The sequence below is a fragment of the Bufo bufo genome, chromosome 1, assembly GCF_905171765.1.
Source record: "Bufo bufo chromosome 1, aBufBuf1.1, whole genome shotgun sequence".
Taxonomy (NCBI): domain Eukaryota; kingdom Metazoa; phylum Chordata; class Amphibia; order Anura; family Bufonidae; genus Bufo; species Bufo bufo.
In genome coordinates, this window is record NC_053389.1 from 253,622,918 (window position 1) to 253,643,204 (window position 20,287).

The following is a 20,287-nucleotide window of genomic DNA, read 5'->3' on the forward strand; positions in this document are numbered from 1 at the left end:
CACTTGTCCCTTTTGCCTCTTAAGTCCAGTTAATGAATGAGGGGCTCTCCTACCCTTAGCAAGATTAGCCATAAGACGTCCGGATTTATTCCCAAATTTGTGTAACGTCGCCGTCAGCCTAGTATTATTTAGTATCTCTCTATTTTTTTCGTTAGCTTCAAAGGCTCCCCTGGCATCTATCCACTTTTGTCTGTTGAGGGCTGTGGAGTTCCTCCTATATTCCTGGTAGGATTCTCTTACCAATAAACTTGTTTGCTCAAATTTGGCTTGAGACTGTTTCCGGAGCCTAAAAACATAGCTCATGATTTTCCCTCGTATAACTGCTTTAGAGGCATTCCACAATAGCTCAGGCGAATCTATATGAACCTGATTGTCTCCCATGTATTCCTCCACCATGCAATCAGCTTATTAGTAAAATCTTCGTTTGTTATCAGGTTTGAAGGAATCTCCATAAGTAGTCAGATCCCTTGGGTAAGTATCCCTCACTTGTATCCAAAATTGGGGAGTGATCTGATATCACCAGGTCATCAATTGCAGCCTTTTCACCTTTCTCGTCAGGTTAGAGCTGGTCAGTATATAGTCTATACGCGACCATGAATCTTGCGAGTGAGAATAAAAGGAATAAGATCTTTCATCAGGATGCAATTGGATCAACCAATACCACCCCCTCCATCAGTCTACCCAGTGCTCTATCATGGTTGCTGATAACTGTTTTAAAGGGACACTACGCTGCCTATCTCCGCCTCTCTCGCCACTGCATTGAAATCCCCCCCCACTATTTTGTTCTCGCAGGGATCCGCCAGTAGTTTAGATTCTAGATCTTTAAAAATTTCCCATTGTTTTTGTTGGGGCCATACACATTGTAGATGCTATATTGCGTTCCTTGAACCTCAACCTGGATTTGGATAATACGTCCCCCCTTCATCGAGAAGGATCTTAAAACCTGACAGTTTAGGTTCTTGTTAATTAGGATTAATACTCCAGCTTTTCTACCAACCGAGGCCGAGCCATATACTTTTCCAACCCACAATTTGTTTATTCTTGTAAAATCCTTTGCTGCAAGGTGCGTTTCCTGAAGTAGTACTATATCTGGGTCGGCCTTTTTCAGGTGGCGTAGCACCATCCATCTCTTTTGGGGTGATCTTAGGCCCTTAACGTTCCAGGAAATGACTTTCATGTTCCTAGCCTCCTAAATGTTATACCGGTTCAAGATCCTTATCTCCTATTCGATTAGAATATACTTCCTGGGAAATAGGACAACAGATCTCCAGCAGATAAAGTTAAAACCACACTCCCTTTTCAAAAGTAACTGCAGGACTATCCCCGTCAAAACCAACGGTTAAACCAGCTCCTCCTCACACCATATAAACTTTCTGTTAATAAACTTCCTTTTTTCTGAGCTGCCAAGGCACAGCCACCCCCCACCAACTGTATATATATCTGTTACTGTATTATAATACAACTTCTAGCATAAGGTATTAGCGACTTTCACATTCACATAAAAAAATAGTGGCTTGGTTCTAATGGAAATAATTTAACATCATTACCCCACTAGCCCTTATACCCACATTATATTATAGTCGGACTACTTCAAGCTTATCAATAGTCCTTAACTGGCCCGCAGTGCTCGACCTCTTCCAGAAGGCTGTCTCCGCCTCTACGACCACGATCTCTCTGAGGAAGATGCTTCTCTCTGGACTCCTCGATCGCTCCCATCTCTTGTAATTACCCCTTCCCCGGGTCAGCTAAGTCCCGTGTTTCTCAGCGGTAAGTAATTCTTGTAGGGATTCCATCGCCATTGAGGGGTCACTGAATACGGCTGAAGTTCCATCTGGCATGGCCACTCTCAACGTAGCCGGGTATTGCAACTGGAATTTGACCTGACTGCGATACAAAGCAGAACAAAGACCGCTAAACTCTCTCCGTAACTTCGCTACTTGAGCAGAATAGTCCGCAAACAATAGTATTACCTGCCCCTTAATCCTCAAGGGGCCTCTCCTGGCTCTGTATGCCCTAAGAATCGCCTCTTTATCGCAATAGTCCAGGTACCTCATGATTACTGGACGGGGTCTCTGCGTTGGGTTATTGCTGCTCCGGCCTGGTGAATTACTTTGGTCTGGTAGCGTTCCGATCCGGTGTGCACGCTCAACTTTGTGCTTTCCATCCAGTCCCAGGGCCCTTGGTAGGTCAAATTCGCATATTTCTTTAAGGGCCTGTACTTTCACGCCTTCTGGTAGGCCTAGGAGTCTCAAATTATTCCGCCGGGAACGGTTCTCTAAGTCCTCCAGACGGTCTTTCAGAATGATGTTGTGGTTCTGAAGCTCCTGTATGGCCAGGTTGGACTTAGAGTTCTCCTCTTCTAATGCTGTGCATCGCTGTCCCAGATCCACTAGGCATACCTCATGCTGCCCCACGGTCTCATGTAGCTGCTAAAAGGACGCCGTCAGTGTTTTAGAGAGCGTCTCCTTGATATCCGGTGCCAGGTGTCTGGCCACTTCTATTGCCAGTGCTTTGTAATTTATTCTGGCCCCTTCCGATATATCACCGATTGGCGAGTCAGGTAAAGCGTCTATGACACTTTCAACCGCGCTCGACGGAGACGCGGGAACTTGATCTTCCATCTTGTCTGTAGCCTCACTGCCGGCCAGTGTAGCGCCGCTCCGAACTTGCTTTTTACCACTCCGGAGCAGGTATCTATCCATGGGTCTCTTGTAGGGCAAGATTAGAAGGTCGGGAGAACAAACCCGACTCCCACCCTGCCGGTATACAGCGTCCGGAGCTTGCTATAGGTGAGGGATGGACGGAGCTCACTCACTCCTCGCCTTCCATCTCAGCGCCGGAACCGGAAGTCGTCGAATGACCTATATTGTCCCAGACCAACTCCATACTTCAGCACTGGCGTGAACTCGGCTTGGGACTCTCCACCTTGGCTGGGCACAACTCATCAGTTCTCTGAATGTGCAGAGTCAACTACATGGAAAGGGAGGAACAGTAGTACCAGCAACTTGACCAGGAGCAGTTCTGCTTTTTTGCGTCTTGATGATCGATTGCTGTCGAAACAAGTGACAGGGAGTAGGGGAAGAAAGAGGAGGAGGAACATCAGGAGCAATAGACGACATTGAAGTCGATGGGAAGGAATGACTGCTTCCGTCTGTTGATGTTGACGAACCCTGACTGCTTATGAGGGGGTGCGGGCTGGTGGGAGATGGAGCAGTTGCTGCATCAGGCTGTAAGACTAAATGAGTGGCACAGTTTTCCCACACCACTTTATGGTGACGCTCCATGTGTTGACGCAGGACCACATCCCTGATCTCCTGCAACATGTGCTCCCACCTGACTGTCATCATTGGTAGTTGCACACCTAAAGGAGTCCACATCCAGAAATTATGTTTCTATAATGGCATTTTTAAGGACCTTTGGTAGAAGATACAGTGGAGATTGTGTGCTCATGAATCCATCTTGCTTCATAAAGATGTTGTGGAATGATTCCATCATTCTTAGCCATGTCCAACAGTTCTTGTAAAAGTGTACTGAAAGAGACAAACAGATTGAAAGTAAGTTTCTTGTAACAAGTACCGTTCTTCAGCTGATGATCTACCTCTGCCTCGTACATTTTACATGGCCATATCATCACGAGTTTGATTAAAACATCATTCAAGGATTTTAACTTCTTCCGATTTTCTCGCTGTTCAAAAGAAAAGGTTATCTTGACGAACATGAGTTGGCATCAACAGGAATTTTCTATGTGATGGATTTAACACATAAATCCACTGCAGGGCAAATGGACAGAGGTGGGAACTTTTTCATGCATTTCCTACTAGTATCCGGAAACTTACCTGATTGTACAGCAGTTTGTTCTTCCAGAAGACTCCAAAATTAATAGAGTTTCCTTCTTCATGGGGGTCAAACGAATCCTAAGCAGTGGCGTACCGCCAATAGAGAGAGACCAGGCAGTCCCTATGGGGCCTGGGCATTCTGTCTCTGAGGGGGCGGCAGCCTATGGCTCCTGTCCCTACTGATCAGCTTTATAGGCCTCAGGCTTATACGTCGGCAAGAACCATTATATATATATATATATATATATATATATATATACACTGCTCAAAAAAATAAAGGGAACACAAAAATAACATCCTAGATCTGAGTTAATTAAATATTCCTCTGAAATACTTTGTTCTTTACATAGTTGAATGTGCTGACAACAAAATCACACAAAGATAAAAAAATGGAAATCAAATTTTTCAACCCATGGAGGTCTGGATTTGGAGTCACACTCAAAATTAAAGTGGAAAAACACACGACAGCTGATCCAACTTTAATGTAATGTCCTTAAAAACAAGTCAAAATGAGGCTCAGTAGTGTGTGTGGCCTCCACGTGCCTGTATGACCTCCCTACAACGCCTGTGCATGCTCCTGATGAGGTGGCGGATGGTCTCCTGAGGGATCTCCTCCCAGACCTGGACTAAAGCATCTGCCAACTCCTGGACAGTCTGTGGTGCAACGTGACGTTGGTGGATAGAGCAAGACATGATGTCCCAGATGTGCTCAATTGGATTCAGGTCTGGGAACGGGCGGGCCAGTCCATAGCATCAATGCCTTCGTCTTGCAAGAACTGCTGACACACTCCAGCCACATGAGGTCTAGCATTGTCTTGCATTAGGAGGAACCAGGGCCAACCCGCACCAGCATATGGTCTCACAAGGGGTCTAAGGATCTCATCTCGGTACCTAATGGCAGTCAGGCTACCTCTGGCGAGCACATGGAGGGCTGTGCGGCCCTCCAAAGAAATGCCACCCCACACCATTACTGACCCAATGCCAAACCGGTCATGCTGGAGGATGTTGCAGGCAGCAGAACGTTCTCCACGGCGTCTCCAGACTCTGTCACGTCTGTCACATGTGCTCAGTGTGAACCTGCTTTCATCTGTGAAGAGCACAGGGCGCCAGTGGCGAATTTGCCAATCTTGGTGTTCTCTGGCAAATGCCAAACGTCCTGCACGGTGTTGGGCTGTAAGCACAACCCCCATCTGTTGACGTTGGGCCCTCATATCACCCTCATGGAGTCTGTTTCTGACCGTTTGAGCAGACACATGCACATTTGTGGCCTGCTGGAGGTCATTTTGCAGGGCTCTGGCAGTGCTCCTCCTGTTCCTACTTGCACAAAGGCGGAGGTAGCGGTTCTGCTGCTGGGTTGTTGGCCTCCTACGGCCTCCTCCACGTCTCCTGATGTACTGGCCTGTCTCCTGGTAGCGCCTCCATGCTCTGGACACTATGCTGACAGACACAGCAAACCTTCTTGCCACAGCTCGCATTGATGTGCCATCCTGGATAAGCTGCACTACCTGAGCCACTTGTGTGGGTTGTAGACTCCGTCTCATGCTACCACTAGAGTGAAAGCACCGCCAGCATTCAAAAGTGACCAAAACATCAGTCAGGAAGCATAGGAACTGAGAAGTGGTCTGTGGTGACCACCTGCAGAACCACTCCTTTATTGGGGGTCTCTTGCTAATTGCCTATAATTTCCACCTGTTGTCTATCCCATTTGCACAACAGCATGTGAAATTGATTGTCACTCAGTGTTGCTTCCTAAGTGGACAGTTTGATTTCACAGTAGTGTGATTGAGTTGGAGTTACATTGTGTTGTTTAAGTGTTCCCTTTATTTTTTTGAGCAGTGTATTTATATATACATACTTGATATTTGTGCAATACGGAGTTTTGCTATGGGGCACCAAGATTTCTATGTACGCCCTTCATCCCTATCAAACCATTTTTGTAAATCAAACAATAGGCAAATATATCAGCTCTTTTACAGCTAAACCCTTCTGTAACATGGACAAATCTGACTGATGAGTAGATGAATTAATTACCTTCAGGTCACTGTTCTTCTGAGACATTGTAACGGATCAGCAAGTATGAACCCACTGTGCCAACCAATCAGATTGGTTTAGTGCTCACCCTAAGGGCATTATTCTGGCACTTGCCAGGTATGCACCCTTTAACCCGTATACAGGAATCCTGAACTTCTTGCCGAAGTCATTTTAGTAAGCATGTTATAAGGGAAAATAATAGAAACTACAGAACAACTCACCCAAACCTGAACTTCAGTGAAGAAGTCTGGGTTCTGGTCTGGGTACCACAATCAGCTTTTTATCACGGGCGTGCAAAATGCATTGCACTCGCATGGAAAAAACTGATCAACGCAACGCAATCCCAGTCAAATTTACGGTAATTCTGTGCGCATTCGCGCGGTCTCCTGCTTTGCACCCGGGACGCATCCGGAGCAAATCCGGGACGCCCGTGTGAAAGGGGCCTAATAGTGACATGGGGCCACAATAGTAGTAGCAGCACAGCATGGAACAAAGAAAGCAGTAAATGTTTCTGCGGTTGTTTAGGGGTAGTAGTAGTGGCAGTAGTGTAGCAGTAGTGGCAGTGGGAGTAGGGGTAATGGAAGAGGCAATAAGAGATTGGTAGTAGGGAGTAGCAGCTGCAGCAGTGGCAGAGGTGGGTGTCCCTGGACGTGGCAGAGAAGGGCCTGAGACATGTGGGCGTAAAGCGTCTGCTCGCCAAAAGAAGTGAAAAGCTGTGTACACAGTGTTTACTGGTAATAAAGTAATTTGGCCTGCCTTTTGGCAAGAGGAGAACATTCTCCCATTTTGCTTTGATAGCAAGGGTCTAAAGCACAGCTATCCAGTAATCATCAGGTTGCTCATCTCAATAATATGTCTGTCAGTACATAAGCAAGTATACAGCTTGCCATTCTGGCCAGTGTGCCTGAACACCCAGTTCTTTCAGCTCCACCCCACTGAGATGACTGATCATTGTGTCCAGTGTCGTCATCATCATCATCCTTCTGCTTCTCCACCACGGACTGGTCTTTCTCCTCCAGTGGCAGCTCCTGATTCTCATCCGTCTCCTCCATGACACTTTCTCCATGTGGGTCCCCAACTGCAAGAGGACGGCAAGCAAAATGCGTAAGCTGTTCTTCTTCCACTGTTCCTTGTTGTATCTGTTCTGAGATAAATATTACGGGATAACATAGTTTAGGTTGTCCCTACTGACAAATTTGAATGCTTCTTCGAAGGTGTCTCTGTTGAGCTGCCATTGCCTGGCTTCAAAACCACACATGCTCCCTGCGGAGATGGTCTGTTGCCTGATCAAATCATTCCCAGCTTTATGCTGCTCGTACAGACACTCTAGCATTTGCAAGGGGGAATTCCAGCGAGTTGATCATCGCAGATTAAGCGGTGTAACAGCAGACTGTTCTGTCACTGCAAGTCCAGGAGGGTATTCCTTGTCACATGTAAATGGTACTAACAAAATTGTAAGTGTATTTTCTGTAATTTAAAAACAAACTCGCAGCACGCTGCTATTGACAATTTACTGTGGGAATAATGCAGTTATTATGGTGAAATTTCTATGAACTATGAACGCGTTTAAAATCAATTGTTCAACAATGAAATTTTTGTACCATGAAACACCCGGTGTGATGCAATAATGCGTCCAGTACCACTAATATAACAATGCAGTAATGGTAGTGTAAGGTCTTTGAACTCTACGTTTAATATCACTGGTTCAACAATTAAATATTTGTACAAAGAAACACATGTGAAGCAATAGGGGATCCATTATATCTGATACTAGCAGTAGGACCCGGCTTCGCACGGGTATATTTCATCTATTTCATTTAATGTTTCTCTGTGTCGTTAAAAGATATCGACTGTATCCCCCATAACAGTGACCTCTACAGTAACCCGCCCCCCCAACAGTGAACTCCACAGCCCCTCGCCCCTTAATACTGACCCCACCCACAGTGCCCTGCCTCCTTTAAATGGGACCCCCCACAACAGCCCATCACCTTAACTTTGACCTTCACAGCAGCCCGCCCCTTTAACAGTGAGTTTCACAGCACCCCACTCCCTTGACATTGACCTCCTCAGGGGCGCGCCTCATTAACAGTGACCTCCATAGGGGACCGTCCCCTTTTCTGTGACCTCCACTGTTCCCTGCCCCCTTAACAGAGACCTCCACAGCACCCCGCTCCTTTAACAGTTACTTCACAGTACCCTGCTGACTTAACAGTGACCTCCACAGCAGCTGCCCCTTTAATAGTGGCCCCTGCACCCCTTAACAGTGACCTCCACAGTGCCCGCCCCTTTAACAGTGACCTCCACAGCGACCTGCTTCCTTAGCAGTAACATCCACAGTGAACGCCTCTTTAACAGTGAGCTCCACAGAAGCTGCCCTTTTAATAGTGGCCCCTGACCCTTAACAGTGACCTCCACAGCAGCTGCCCCTTTAATAGTGGCCCCTGCCCCCTTAACAGTGACCTCCACAGCGCCCTGCCCCTTTAAGACTAGGGCTACACGACGACATGTGTTGCGCGACATTTTGTCGCACCAATGTCGCACAACAATTTTTTGTAATGATAGGCTATGATGGTTTCGCGCTGCGACTGTGACACGACACGCGCAAAAAATCCATCCAAGATGGATTTTTCCGTGACTGTCGCGTCACAGTTGCAGCATGTCGCAGTGCAACACCATAGACCAGTGGTGGTGGACCTATGGCATGGGTGCCAGAGGCGGCACTCAGAGCCCTCTCTGTATGCACCCAAGCCCAGGAAAAGTCTATAGTGTACCAATATGCCTTAAAATTTTCCTGCCATTCATCAGTGCACTATGAACAGCACAGGCAGCGCACTGAATGTAGGCAGGCTATTATCGCTAAGTGATAAAGTACATGGAAGATATACTATATTGGACTGTAGTATTCAGGTTAAGTTGCCGCATTGGCACTGTGAGATAAGTAAGTGGGTTTTAGGTTGCAGTTTGGGCACTTGGTCTCTAAAAGGTTCTCCATCACTGCCATAGACTATTATCATAAAAATTGTCGTGCGACAACAATGTTGCAGTGTAGTTGTGCCCTATGTGTCGTGAGACTTATTGTCAAGCAACACATGTCGTCGTGTAGCCCTAGCCTAAAGCTGACCTACAGCAGTGAAGAAAAAAGGCTGTATTATGATAATCTGGAGTAAAACTGTGTGTATGTGGAGACTAAGAGCCTGCGAGCTTCTACTGGCTGATAAGGGACATGTGACCGTGTGTATTGCAGTTGGGATATGAAGAGAAAAACTTGCAGGCTTGTATTGGCTAATGCAGGTCATTTTTTTGGAATATCTCAGGATCGGTACGTCCTAGAGAGCCGGTCTAAAACCTTTCAGGACACCTGATGTACCTGTGTGCCAAATTTGGTGAAGATCGGTTCAGTCGTTTGGCCGCGCATAAAGAACAGGCAGACAGAAACTATTTTTTATATACAGTCGCGGCCAAAAGTTTTGAGAATGATACAAATATTAGTTTTCACAAAGTTTGCTGCTAAACTGCTTTTAGATCTTTGTTTCAGTTGTTTCTGTGATGTAGTGAAATATAATTACACGCACTTCATACGTTTCAAAGGCTTTTATCGACAATTACATGACATTTATGCAAAGAGTCAGTATTTGCAGTGTTGGCCCTTCTTTTTCAGGACCTCTGCAATTCGACTGGGCATGCTCTCAATCAACTTCTGGGCCAATTCCTGACTGATAGCAACCCATTCTTTCATAATCACTTCTTGGAGTTTGTCAGAATTAGTGGGTTTTTGTTTGTCCACCCGCCTCTTGAGGATTGACCACAAGTTCTCAATGGGATTAAGATCTGGGGAGTTTCCAGGCCATGGACCCAAAATGTCAACGTTTTGGTCCCCGAGCCACTTAGTTATCACTTTTGCCTTATGGCACGGTGCTCCATCGTGCTGGAAAATGCATTGTTCTTCACCAAACTGTTGGATTGTTGGAAGAAGTTGCTGTTGGAGGGTGTATTGGTACCATTCTTTATTCATGGCTGTGTTTTTGGGCAAAATTGTGAGTGAGCCCACTCCCTTGGATGAGAAGCAACCCCACACATGAATGGTCTCAGGATGCTTTACTGTTGGCATGACACAGGACTGATGGTAGCGCTCACCTTTTCTTCTCCGGACAAGCCTTTTTCCAGATGCCCCAAACAATCGCAAAGAGGCTTCATCTGAGAATATGACTTTGCCCTAGTCCTCAGAAGTCCATTCACCATAATTTCTGCAGAAGATCAATCTGTCCCTGATGGGTTTTTTGGAGAGAAGTGGCTTCTTTGCTGGCCTTCTTGACACCAGGCCATCTTCCAAAAGTCTTCGCCTCACTGTGCGTGCAGATGCGCTCACACCTGCCTGCTGCCATTCCTGAGCAAGCTCTGCATTGGTGGCACTCCGATCCCGCAGCTGAATCCTCTTTAGGAGACGATCCTGGCGCTTGCTGGACTTTCTTGGATGCCCTGAAGCCTTCTTAACAAGAATTGAACCTCTTTCCTTGAAGTTCTTGATGATCCTATAAATTGTTGATTGAGGTGCAATCTTAGTAGCCACAATATCCTTGCCTGTGAAGCCATTTTTATGCAACGCAATGATGGCTGCACGCGTTTCTTTGCAGGTCACCATGGTTAACAATGGAAGAACAATGATTTCAAGCATCACCCTCCTTTTAACATGTCAAGTCTGCTATTTTAACCCAATCAGCCTGACATAATGATCTCCAGCCTTGTGCTCGTCAACATTCTCAACTGAGTTAACAAGATGATTACTGAAATGATCTCAGCAGGTCCTTTTAACAATGAAATGCAGTGGAAAGGTTTTTTCGGGATTAAGTTAATTTTCATGGCAAAGAAGGACTATGCAATTCATCTGATCACTCTTCATAACATTCTGCAGTATATGCAAATTGCTATTATAAAAACTTAAGCAGCAACTTTTCCAATTTCCAATATTTATGTAATTCTCAAAACTTTTGGCCACGACTGTACAGTACAGACCAAAAGTTTGGACACACCTTCTCATTCAAAGAGTTTTCTTTATTTTCATGACTATGAAAATTGTAGATTCACACTGAAGGCATCAAAACTATGAATTAACACATGTGGAATTATATACATAACAAACTGAAAATATGTGTGAAACCACTGAAAATATGTCATATTCTAGGTTCTTCAAAGTAGCCACCTTTTGCTTTGATTACTGCTTTGCACACTCTTGGCATTCTCTTGATGAGCTTCAAGAGGTAGTCCCCTGAAATGGTTTTCACTTCACAGGTGTGCCCTGTCAGGTTTAATAAGTGGAATTTCTTGCCTTATAAATGGGGTTGGAACCATCAGTTGCGTTGAGGAGAAGTCAGGTGGATACACAGCTGATAGTCCTACTGAATAGACTGTTAGAATTTGTATTATGGCAAGAAAAAAGCAGCTAAGTAAAGAAAAACGAGTGGCCATCATTACTTTAAGAAATGAAGGTCAGTCAGTCAGCCGAAAAATTGGGAAAACTTTGAAAGTAAGGGCTATTTGACCATGAAGGAGAGTGATGGGGTGCTGCGCCAGATGACCTGGCCTCCACAGTCACCGGACCTGAACCCAATCGAGATGGTTTGGGGTGAGCTGGACCGCAGAGTGAAGGCAAAAGTGCCAACAAGTGCTAAGCATCTCTGGGAACTCCTTCAAGACTGTTGGAAGACCATTTCAGGGGACTACCTCTTGAAGCTCATCAAGAGAATGCCAAGAGTGTGCAAAGCAGTAATCAAAGCAAAAGGTGGCTACTTTGAAGAACCTAGAATATTACATATTTTCAGTTGTTTCACACTTGTTTGTTATGTATATAATTCCACATGTGTTAATTCATAGTTTTGATGCCTTCATAGTCATGAAAATAAAGAAAACTCTTCGAATGAGAAGGTGTGTCCAAACTTTTGGTCTGTACTGTATATACACTGCTCAAAAAAATAAAGGGAACACTTAAACAACACAATGTAACTCCAAGTCAATCACACTTCTGTGAAATCAAACTGTCCACTTAGGAAGAGTGACAATGTCACTGAGTGACAATCAATTTCACATGCTGTTGTGCAAATGGGATAGACAACAGGTGGAAATTATAGGCAATTAGCAAGACACCCCCAATAAAGGAGTGGTTCTGCAGGTGGTGACCACAGACCACTTCTCAGTTCCTATGCTTCCTGGCTGATGTTTTGGTCACCAGATAATTCTCACACAAGTGGCTCAGGTAGTGCAGCTTATCCAGGATGGCACATCAATGCGAGCTGTGGCAAAAAGGTTTGCTGTGTCTGTCAGCGTAGTGTCCAGAGCATGGAGGCGCTACCAGGAGACAGGCCAGTACATCAGGAGACGTGGAGGAGGCAGTAGGAGGGCAACAACCCAGCAGCAGGACCGCTACCTCCGCCTTTGTGCAAGGAGGAACAGGAGGAGCACTGCCAGAGCCCTGCAAAATGACCTCCAGCAGGCCACAAATATGCATGTGTCTGCTCCAACGGTCAGAAACAGACTCCATGAGGGTGATATGAGGGCCCGACGTCCACAGGTGGGGGTTGTGCTTACAGCCCAACACCGTGCAGGACGTTTGGCATTTGCCAGAGAACACCAAGATTGGCAAATTCGCCACTGGCGCCCTGTGCTCTTCACAGATCAAAGCAGGTTCACACTGAGCACATGTGACAGACTTGACAGAGTCTGGAGACGCCGTGGAGAACGTTCTGCTGCCTGCAACATCCTCCAGCATGACCGGTTTGGCATTGGGTCAGTAATGGTGTGGGGTGGCATTTCTTTGGAGGGCCGCACAGCCCTCCATGTGCTCGCCAGAGGTAGCCTGACTGCCATTAGGTACCGAGATGAGATCCTTAGACCCCCTGTGAGACCATATGCTGGTGCGGTTGGCCCTGGGTTCCTCCTAATGCAAGACAATGCTAGACCTCATGTGGCTGGAGTGTGTCAGCAGTTCCTGCAAGACGAAGGCATTGATGCTATGGACTGGCCCGCCCGTTCCCCAGACCTGAATCCAATTGAGCACATCTGGGACATCATGTCTCGCTCTATCCACCAACGTCACGTTGCACCACAGACTGTCCAGGAGTTGGCAGATGCTTTAGTCCAGGTCTGGGAGGAGATCCCTCAGGAGCATGCACAGGCGTTGTAGGGAGGTCATACAGGCACGTGGAGGCCACACACACTACTGAGCCTCATTTTGACTTGTTTTAAGGACATTACATCAAAGTTGAATCAGCCTGTAGTGTGATTTTCCACTTTAATTTTGAGTGTGACTCCAAATCCAGACCTCCAAGGGTTGAAAAATTTGATTTACATTTTTTTTATTTTTGTGTGATTTTGTTGTCAGCACATTCAACTATGTAAAGAACAAAGTATTTCAGAAGAATATTTAATTAACTCAGATCTAGGATGTGTTATTTTTGTGTTCCCTTTATTTTTTTGAGCACTGTATATATATATATACACTGCTCAAAAAAATAAAGGGAACACTTAAACAACACAATGTAACTTCAAGTCAATCACACTTCTGTGAAATCCAACTGTCCACTTAGGAAGCAACACTGAGTGACAATCGATTTCACATGCTGTTGTGCAAATGGGATAGACAACAGGTGGAAATTATAGGCAATTAGCAAGACACCCCCAATAAAGGAGTGGTTCTGCAGGTGATGACAACAGACCACTTCTCAGTTCCTATGCTTCCTGGCTGATGTTTTGGTCACTTTTGAATGCTGGCGGTGCTTTCACTCTAGGGGTAGCATGAGACGGAGTCTACAACCCACACAAGTGGCTCAGGTAGTGCAGTTTATCCAGGATGGCACATCAATGCGAGCTATGGCAAGAAGGTTTGCTGTGTCTGTCAGCGTAGTGTCCAGAGCATGGAGGCACTACCAGGAGACAGGCCAGTACATCAGGAGACGTGGAGGAGGCAGTAGGAGGGCAACAACCCAGCAGCAGGACCGCTACCTCCGCCTTTGTGCAAGGAGGAACAGGAGGAGCACTGCCAGAGCCCTGCAAAATGACCTCCAGCAGACCACTAACGTGCATTTGTCTGCTCAAACGATCAGAAACAGACTCCATGAGGGTGATATGAGGGCCCGACGTCCACAGGTGGGGGTTGGGCTTACAGCCCAACACCGTGCAGGACGTTTGGCATTTGCCAGAGAACACCAAGATTGGCAAATTCGCCACTGGCGCCCTGTGCTCTTCACAGATGAAAGCAGGTTCACACTGAACACATGTGACAGACGTGACAGAGTCTTGAGACGCCGTGGAGAACGTTCTGCTGCCTACAACATCCTCCAGCATGACCGGTTTGGCATTGGGTCAGTAATGGTGTGGGGTGGCATTTCTTTGGAGGGCCGCACAGCCCTCCATGTGCTCGCCAGAGGTAGCCTGACTGCCATTAGGTACCGAGATGAGATCCTCAGACCCCTTGTGAGACCATATGCTAGTGCGGCTGGCCCTGGGTTCCTCCTAATGCAAGACAATGCTAGACCTCATGTGGCTGGAGTGTGTCAGCAGTTCCTGCAAGACTAAGGCATTGATGCTATGGACTGGCCCGCCCGTTCCCCAGACCTGAATCCAATTGAGCACATCTGGGACATCATGTCTCGCTCTATCCACCAACGTCACGTTGCACCACAGACTGTCCAGGAGTTGGCAGATGCTTTAGTCCAGGTCTGGGAGGAGATCCCCCAGGAGACCGTCCGCCACCTCATCAGGAGCATGCACAGGCATTGTAGGGAGGTCATACAGGCACGTGGAGGCCACACACACTACTGAGCCTCATTTTGACTTGTTTTAAGGACATTACATCAAAGTTGGATCAGCCTGTAGTGTGTTTTTCCACTTTAATTTTGAGTGTGACTCCAAATCCAGACCTCCATGGATTGAAAGATTTGATTTCCATTTTTTAATTTTTGTGTGATTTTGTTGTCAGCACATTCAACTATGTAAAGAACAAAGTATTTCGGAAGAATATTTAATTAATTCAGATCTAGGATGTGTTATCTTTGTGTTCCCTTTATTTTTTTGAGCAGTGTATATATATATATATATATATATATATATATACTGTATATATATCCAAAAAATGAGGCAGCACTCCAATAGATATAGTAAAAAAGGTGGACCCTTTATTGACCCCTCGGAAGTTTGGAGTGTGGTTGCTAGGCTTCTGGACATGCGCAGTCGCAATAATAGGACTCTGATCTTTGGCGCTGCTTATTTGTCCCTGCTGTGTAAGTTCTGTTTTTTATATATATTTACAGCAGCTGTTGCTGATATTAAACACATGCATATGTGATTGATTGGGTTCAATTTACACACTATATGGTATATCAATGAATTATGTTTGTCAATAATTTGCACATAGCCATTGATGCTGTATTTGCGCTACACAAGTGATTATTTAAAGGGGTATTATCATCTGGCTAATCATCTTTCATCCACCCCCCCCCCCCCCCCGAGGCTTTTCCTAAATATAATCCTTTTTCTAAATCATATTGTTTGTTAATAAAATTGAAAAATCATATATCATTGTTTATTGTCGCTGCCCATGGATACGGCCACGATCGCCGGCCGCATCCATGGGCCGCGCCTGCCCACTTCATCCTCTGCGATCCTGCGGCCGGTCTCTTGTGAACGCGCACGTCTTATCTCTTTCGGGCGGCCACGCATGCGCAGAATATTCATCGTGTCTGAGATAGAGCCATGTAGAATGTAGTGACACGGGGCAACTATATGAATTGTATGGACTCAGGGGGCAACTATATGAATTGTATGGACTCAGGGGGCAACTATATGAAATGGATGGACTCAGGGGACAACTATATGAAATGGCTGGACTCAGGGGGCAACTATATGAAATTGATGGACAAAGGGGGCAACTGTATGGAATGTAGGGACACAGGGGGCAACTTTATAAAATCGGTGGACACTGGGGGCAACTGTATGGAATGTAGGGACACAGGGGGAAACTTTATGAAATGGATGGACTCAGGGGGCAACTATATGAAATGGATGGACAAAGGGGTCAACTGTATGGAATGTAGTGACACAGGGGGCGACTTTATGAAATTGATGGACACAGGGGGCAACTATATGGAATGTAGGGACACAGGGGCAACTATATGAAATTGATGGACACAGGGGGCAACTGTATGGAATGTAGGGACACAGGGGGCAACTGTATGGAATGTAGGGACACAGGGGGCAACTTTATGAAATGGATGGACACTGGGGGCAACTTTATGGAATGTAGGGACACAGGGGGCAACTTTATTAAATGGATGGACACTGGGGGCAACTATATGAAATGGATGGACACTGGGGGCAACTATATGGAATGTAGGGACACAGGGGGCAATTATATGAATTGTATGGACTCAGGGGGCAATTATATGAATTGTATGGACTCAGGGGGCAACTATATGAAATGGATGGACTCAGGGGGCAACTATATGAAATTGATGGACAAAGGGGGCAACTGTATGGAATGTAGGGACAAAGGGGGCAACTGTATGGAATGGTACATCCCCAGTGATTGCTGTGGAGGTGATTAGCAAGATATGTCTATATATAAAGTAGTGGTGAGAGAGTACAAGTGGAGGAGGTGAATACACTAATATGTAGCAGAGTTGTATATGCATGTTATTATTCAAATGTAGTAAAACAGATCCGTCCAAACTTACAATGTAAGTCAATGGGGACGGATCCGTTTGACGTTGACACAATATGGCTCAATTTTCAGACGGATCCGTCCCCCATTGACTTTCAATGTAAAGTCTGGACGGATCCGTCTGAATAACTTTCACACTTTTTTATGAACTATAATGCAACGCGTCCGAACGTTTGCATTATAGGAGCGGATCCGTCTGTGCAGACACCAGACGGATCCGCTCTGAACGCAAGTGTGAAAGTAGCCTAAGATTGTTTTTCCTGGATGTATTTTTATACCGCGTCAATAAAGTATCAATTTTACCTCTGCGAGACTGAGCTGGATTCTGCTTTTCGTTTGGACTCGAAGTTACCCGCATCCAGGTGCGTTTTTTTTCCGTGCTCACAGCAGAGAAGGAGCAGGGGAGAGCAGCTTTTTCTCAATTTTTATGTACACAAGTGATTAAATATTTTTGTTTTTATATTTCTTACACAGATTTTACACACTATTATATTAAATGATTATCTAATTGTCACTTAATTTACTACTATGCATTTTATATGCTTAATAAAGACTGCATTGAGTGGTTAAAACGTTGCAGAGGGGTCAATAAAGGGTCCACCTTTTTCACTATATCTATTGGAGTGCTGCCTCATTTTTTGGATATTTATCATCTTCATTAACTGCTGAGCCTGCGGTTTGGAGGATTTTGCACCCGTGGTCTACTGGACTAGTGCTGCTGTTTGAATTTTTGTTATATATATGCCCCAGGTGTGTGTATATATATATATATATATATTTAAATCATTGTGCCCCAGGTTTTATATATATGTGTGTGTGTGTGTGTGTGTGTGTGCCCCAAACATCTATGTAGATATATATGTATTTTAATGCGGCCAGAATATCCCCGATTTCAGGTGCCCCCCTTCTCTGGAATCCGCATGCAGCAAGGGAGGCAGACAACTGTACAATTATGTCCAGTTTTGGACACTTCAAGGGACAGAAAATCAATTTAGAGCCTCTGTCCTTTGATAACATCTCTGGCAAGGCCGGAGATATTCTGCACTACAAACAAAGGCGGGGGAACAAAGAGCTCCCCCGCCCCTGTAGGTGGCATGCCTCCGATGCAGCACCAGGAGGTATGCGGGCGCTTCACAGGAGGGAGATTCAAATCATCCCCCGCCTGGAAGCAGTCAAGTCCGCGCCAGCCCACGTGGACTTGACTGCAGGTGTGAAAACGGGAAAAAAACGGGAGCGAGCGCCGCGGGGTTTAAATACCCCAGCGGCACTGCACTCAAAAAGAGTTACCACGGACCCCCCACACACACAAACACACCAGAGGAAGAGAGCGCAGGCAGCGCTTGGCAGGGACCCCTACCCCCACCAGAGGAGCCGGAGCTGCCCCATCAGCAGGACATACCCCCCCTAAGCTCAGGCAGCAATGCGCTGGGGGAAAGAAGTTAACCCCTTCCCAGAGTGCAATGAGCAGGACCGTGGTATGGTTACACGGATGCCAAATTATGCAATGGGTCAGAATATGGGTATAATAGTTTATAGTTTTGTTTGTGACTCCAATTGCAGCGTGCACAGGGTACAGTCACAGGGCCCTTTAAGGTGTTGTAACTCACGTACCAGGTTAGGAATGCCAGAGTGGTGTAATGTCTCTGTATGGTAGTGGTAATGGTGTCAACGGTGTCTCCTACCTGGGTACGGCTGGACTCCTGGATCCTGGCTCACTTGCAATAAATTGAGTGTGGTGCTAGTAGGAGTAATAGAGGGATTTTGCAGCAGAAATTGCGATCCAGACCTTTGGTAAAGTTCAAACTTGTCTTTACTGGTTGTAGCTTTCATCCAAGCAAGGTACAGCTTTAGTCTTAGGTCCCAGCAGGTATTGGCAATGTGTGGCAGGAATATATCTTCTGCTCTATTATGTACCTGGAGCTTGCAGGAAAAGGACGTCTGCTTAGCAGCTCTGTAACATTGGCAGGAATTTGGTTTCTGTGCTTTCTATCTTCTGCTGTCTGGGGACTGACTAGCTTTGAGGAGGAATATGGCTTCTCCTGGGTCTCTGGTCTGTACCTACAGTTAGCTTCACAGGGTATGCTTCTTCCTGGAACTGGAGTGGTCTGCTTGCTTTTACCAGCTGAGGCTGAAGGGCTCAGGCTGGGGATGATGATCAATGTCTCAGCCGAGACAAGATCCTGGCTTGGATCCCTATATCTAGGAGCTCCTACACGCACAGCCTTCCCCTAGCAGGGGTGGCTGGCACACTGACTCAAACTTCCTTCCCTCCCCATGAGGCAGGATGTGGGAACAGTCCACACCTCCTCTCACAGAGGGGGGAGCTACACTGGAATGAACTATTCCAGCCTAGAAACACTAAACTGTAGCTTAACTCCTTGCTAACGCCACCTGCCACCTGCTGGTGAACATGAAGAATGACAACAAAATACATTTACAAGGCTTAGAATGCACATTTGTGAGGATGTTATGTGAAATTACATTAGATGACAATGTAAATGCTCTTAAGAGATTGTAGTGGGGTAGAAGAGTTTAGTAACACAACTTTAGGGTGTTACAAGAGCAGAAGAGGGAACTAGGAAAGCTCAGGTAGCGCTCAGAAGCCCAACCTGCCATAGGAGAGCGCAGCAAGCACTCAGGCTAAGTAACCTCTCAAGCCCTATCCCTGCCAAGCCATTCCAATATCTCATTAACCCCCGCTGTTCCCCTGCCCTGTCCCTGCAGAGCATTAACCCCTGCTGCCCTGACTATTCCCTGCATTGCAGTGCCACATACTCTGTGTCTGCAAGTAACCCTTTTTCTCCCCCATAGGGACAGTGTGTAGTCAGGCTGGGTGGGATCTGTTGACTGTGTACTGTGTGATTGTAATGTTTAGGTAGATTTTGGGGAGGAATTGTGGAATATATTGTATTATGTGTTTAGAGTAGTTAGGTGTATTATGTAGTGTGGTTATTGTATTGCTTTATTATATTGCGGTGTGCGTTTGTATGTATATATTTTTATATTATCTTTAATATATAAATATATATAGATATAGCGTATATCAATAGACTGTATACGTGTGTTAATAAATATACTTTGTTCATAGTACAGCGTGTAGTCTTATATTGTAATCGCCGCCATATTAGTAGCAGTAGTAAGATAGCGCACGTAGTTCAGGGAAAGTGTAAGTGCAACAGAGATGGGTTTCATTTAAAGTATAAATAGGCGGAGTCATCAATAGACAACTCACGCCTATTAATGAATATTAATTATTGATATTCTCCAAAATATTAATAATTTATATTTGTCCTTTAATATAATGCATCCGCCTACCACCAATATAACGATGCAGAAATATATTTGAATTCTGTGTTTAATATTACTGGTTCAATAACGAAATTGTCACTGTGCGGATCACTGTGACAGTTGTGGCCGTGAAGGCTGGCTGCAGGCTCTCTCGCATACTGGCTGCAGGATGACTCCTGTGTATGCTGGTTGCTTGGGGCTGCATGCCAGCTGCGGTGTTCTGTGTGAACTGTTGCATGCGTGTGTCTCCCCATATCCAAATCTCTGTGGCTCCTGTCTCTGGTGCCGTGCAGGCTGACTGCATGCACTTTGTGTACTGTCTGTGGGTGTTCCCATGTATGCTGGTTCTCTGATGTGTGCTGGCTGCGGCCTTGAGTGTGAACAGGGTCTGAGTATGATCCCAAATCGCGAAGCAAATGAATGC

General features: G+C 45.8%; 1 protein-coding gene across 1 annotated transcript in view; it reads right to left on the reverse strand.

The window, feature by feature from the left end:
* Positions 1 to 3,406: 3,406 nt before the first annotated feature.
* LOC121003084 (E3 ubiquitin/ISG15 ligase TRIM25-like) overlaps positions 3,407 to 20,287 on the reverse strand; it is a 39,382-nt gene continuing 22,501 nt past the window's right edge. The window contains exons 3-5 of the mRNA XM_040434691.1: positions 6,755 to 6,945; positions 3,837 to 3,914; positions 3,407 to 3,685 (exon numbers count right to left, since the gene is read on the reverse strand). Coding sequence (XP_040290625.1) covers positions 3,407 to 3,685; positions 3,837 to 3,914; positions 6,755 to 6,945 — 548 coding nt within the window. The remainder of the gene's footprint in view (positions 3,686 to 3,836; positions 3,915 to 6,754; positions 6,946 to 20,287) is intronic.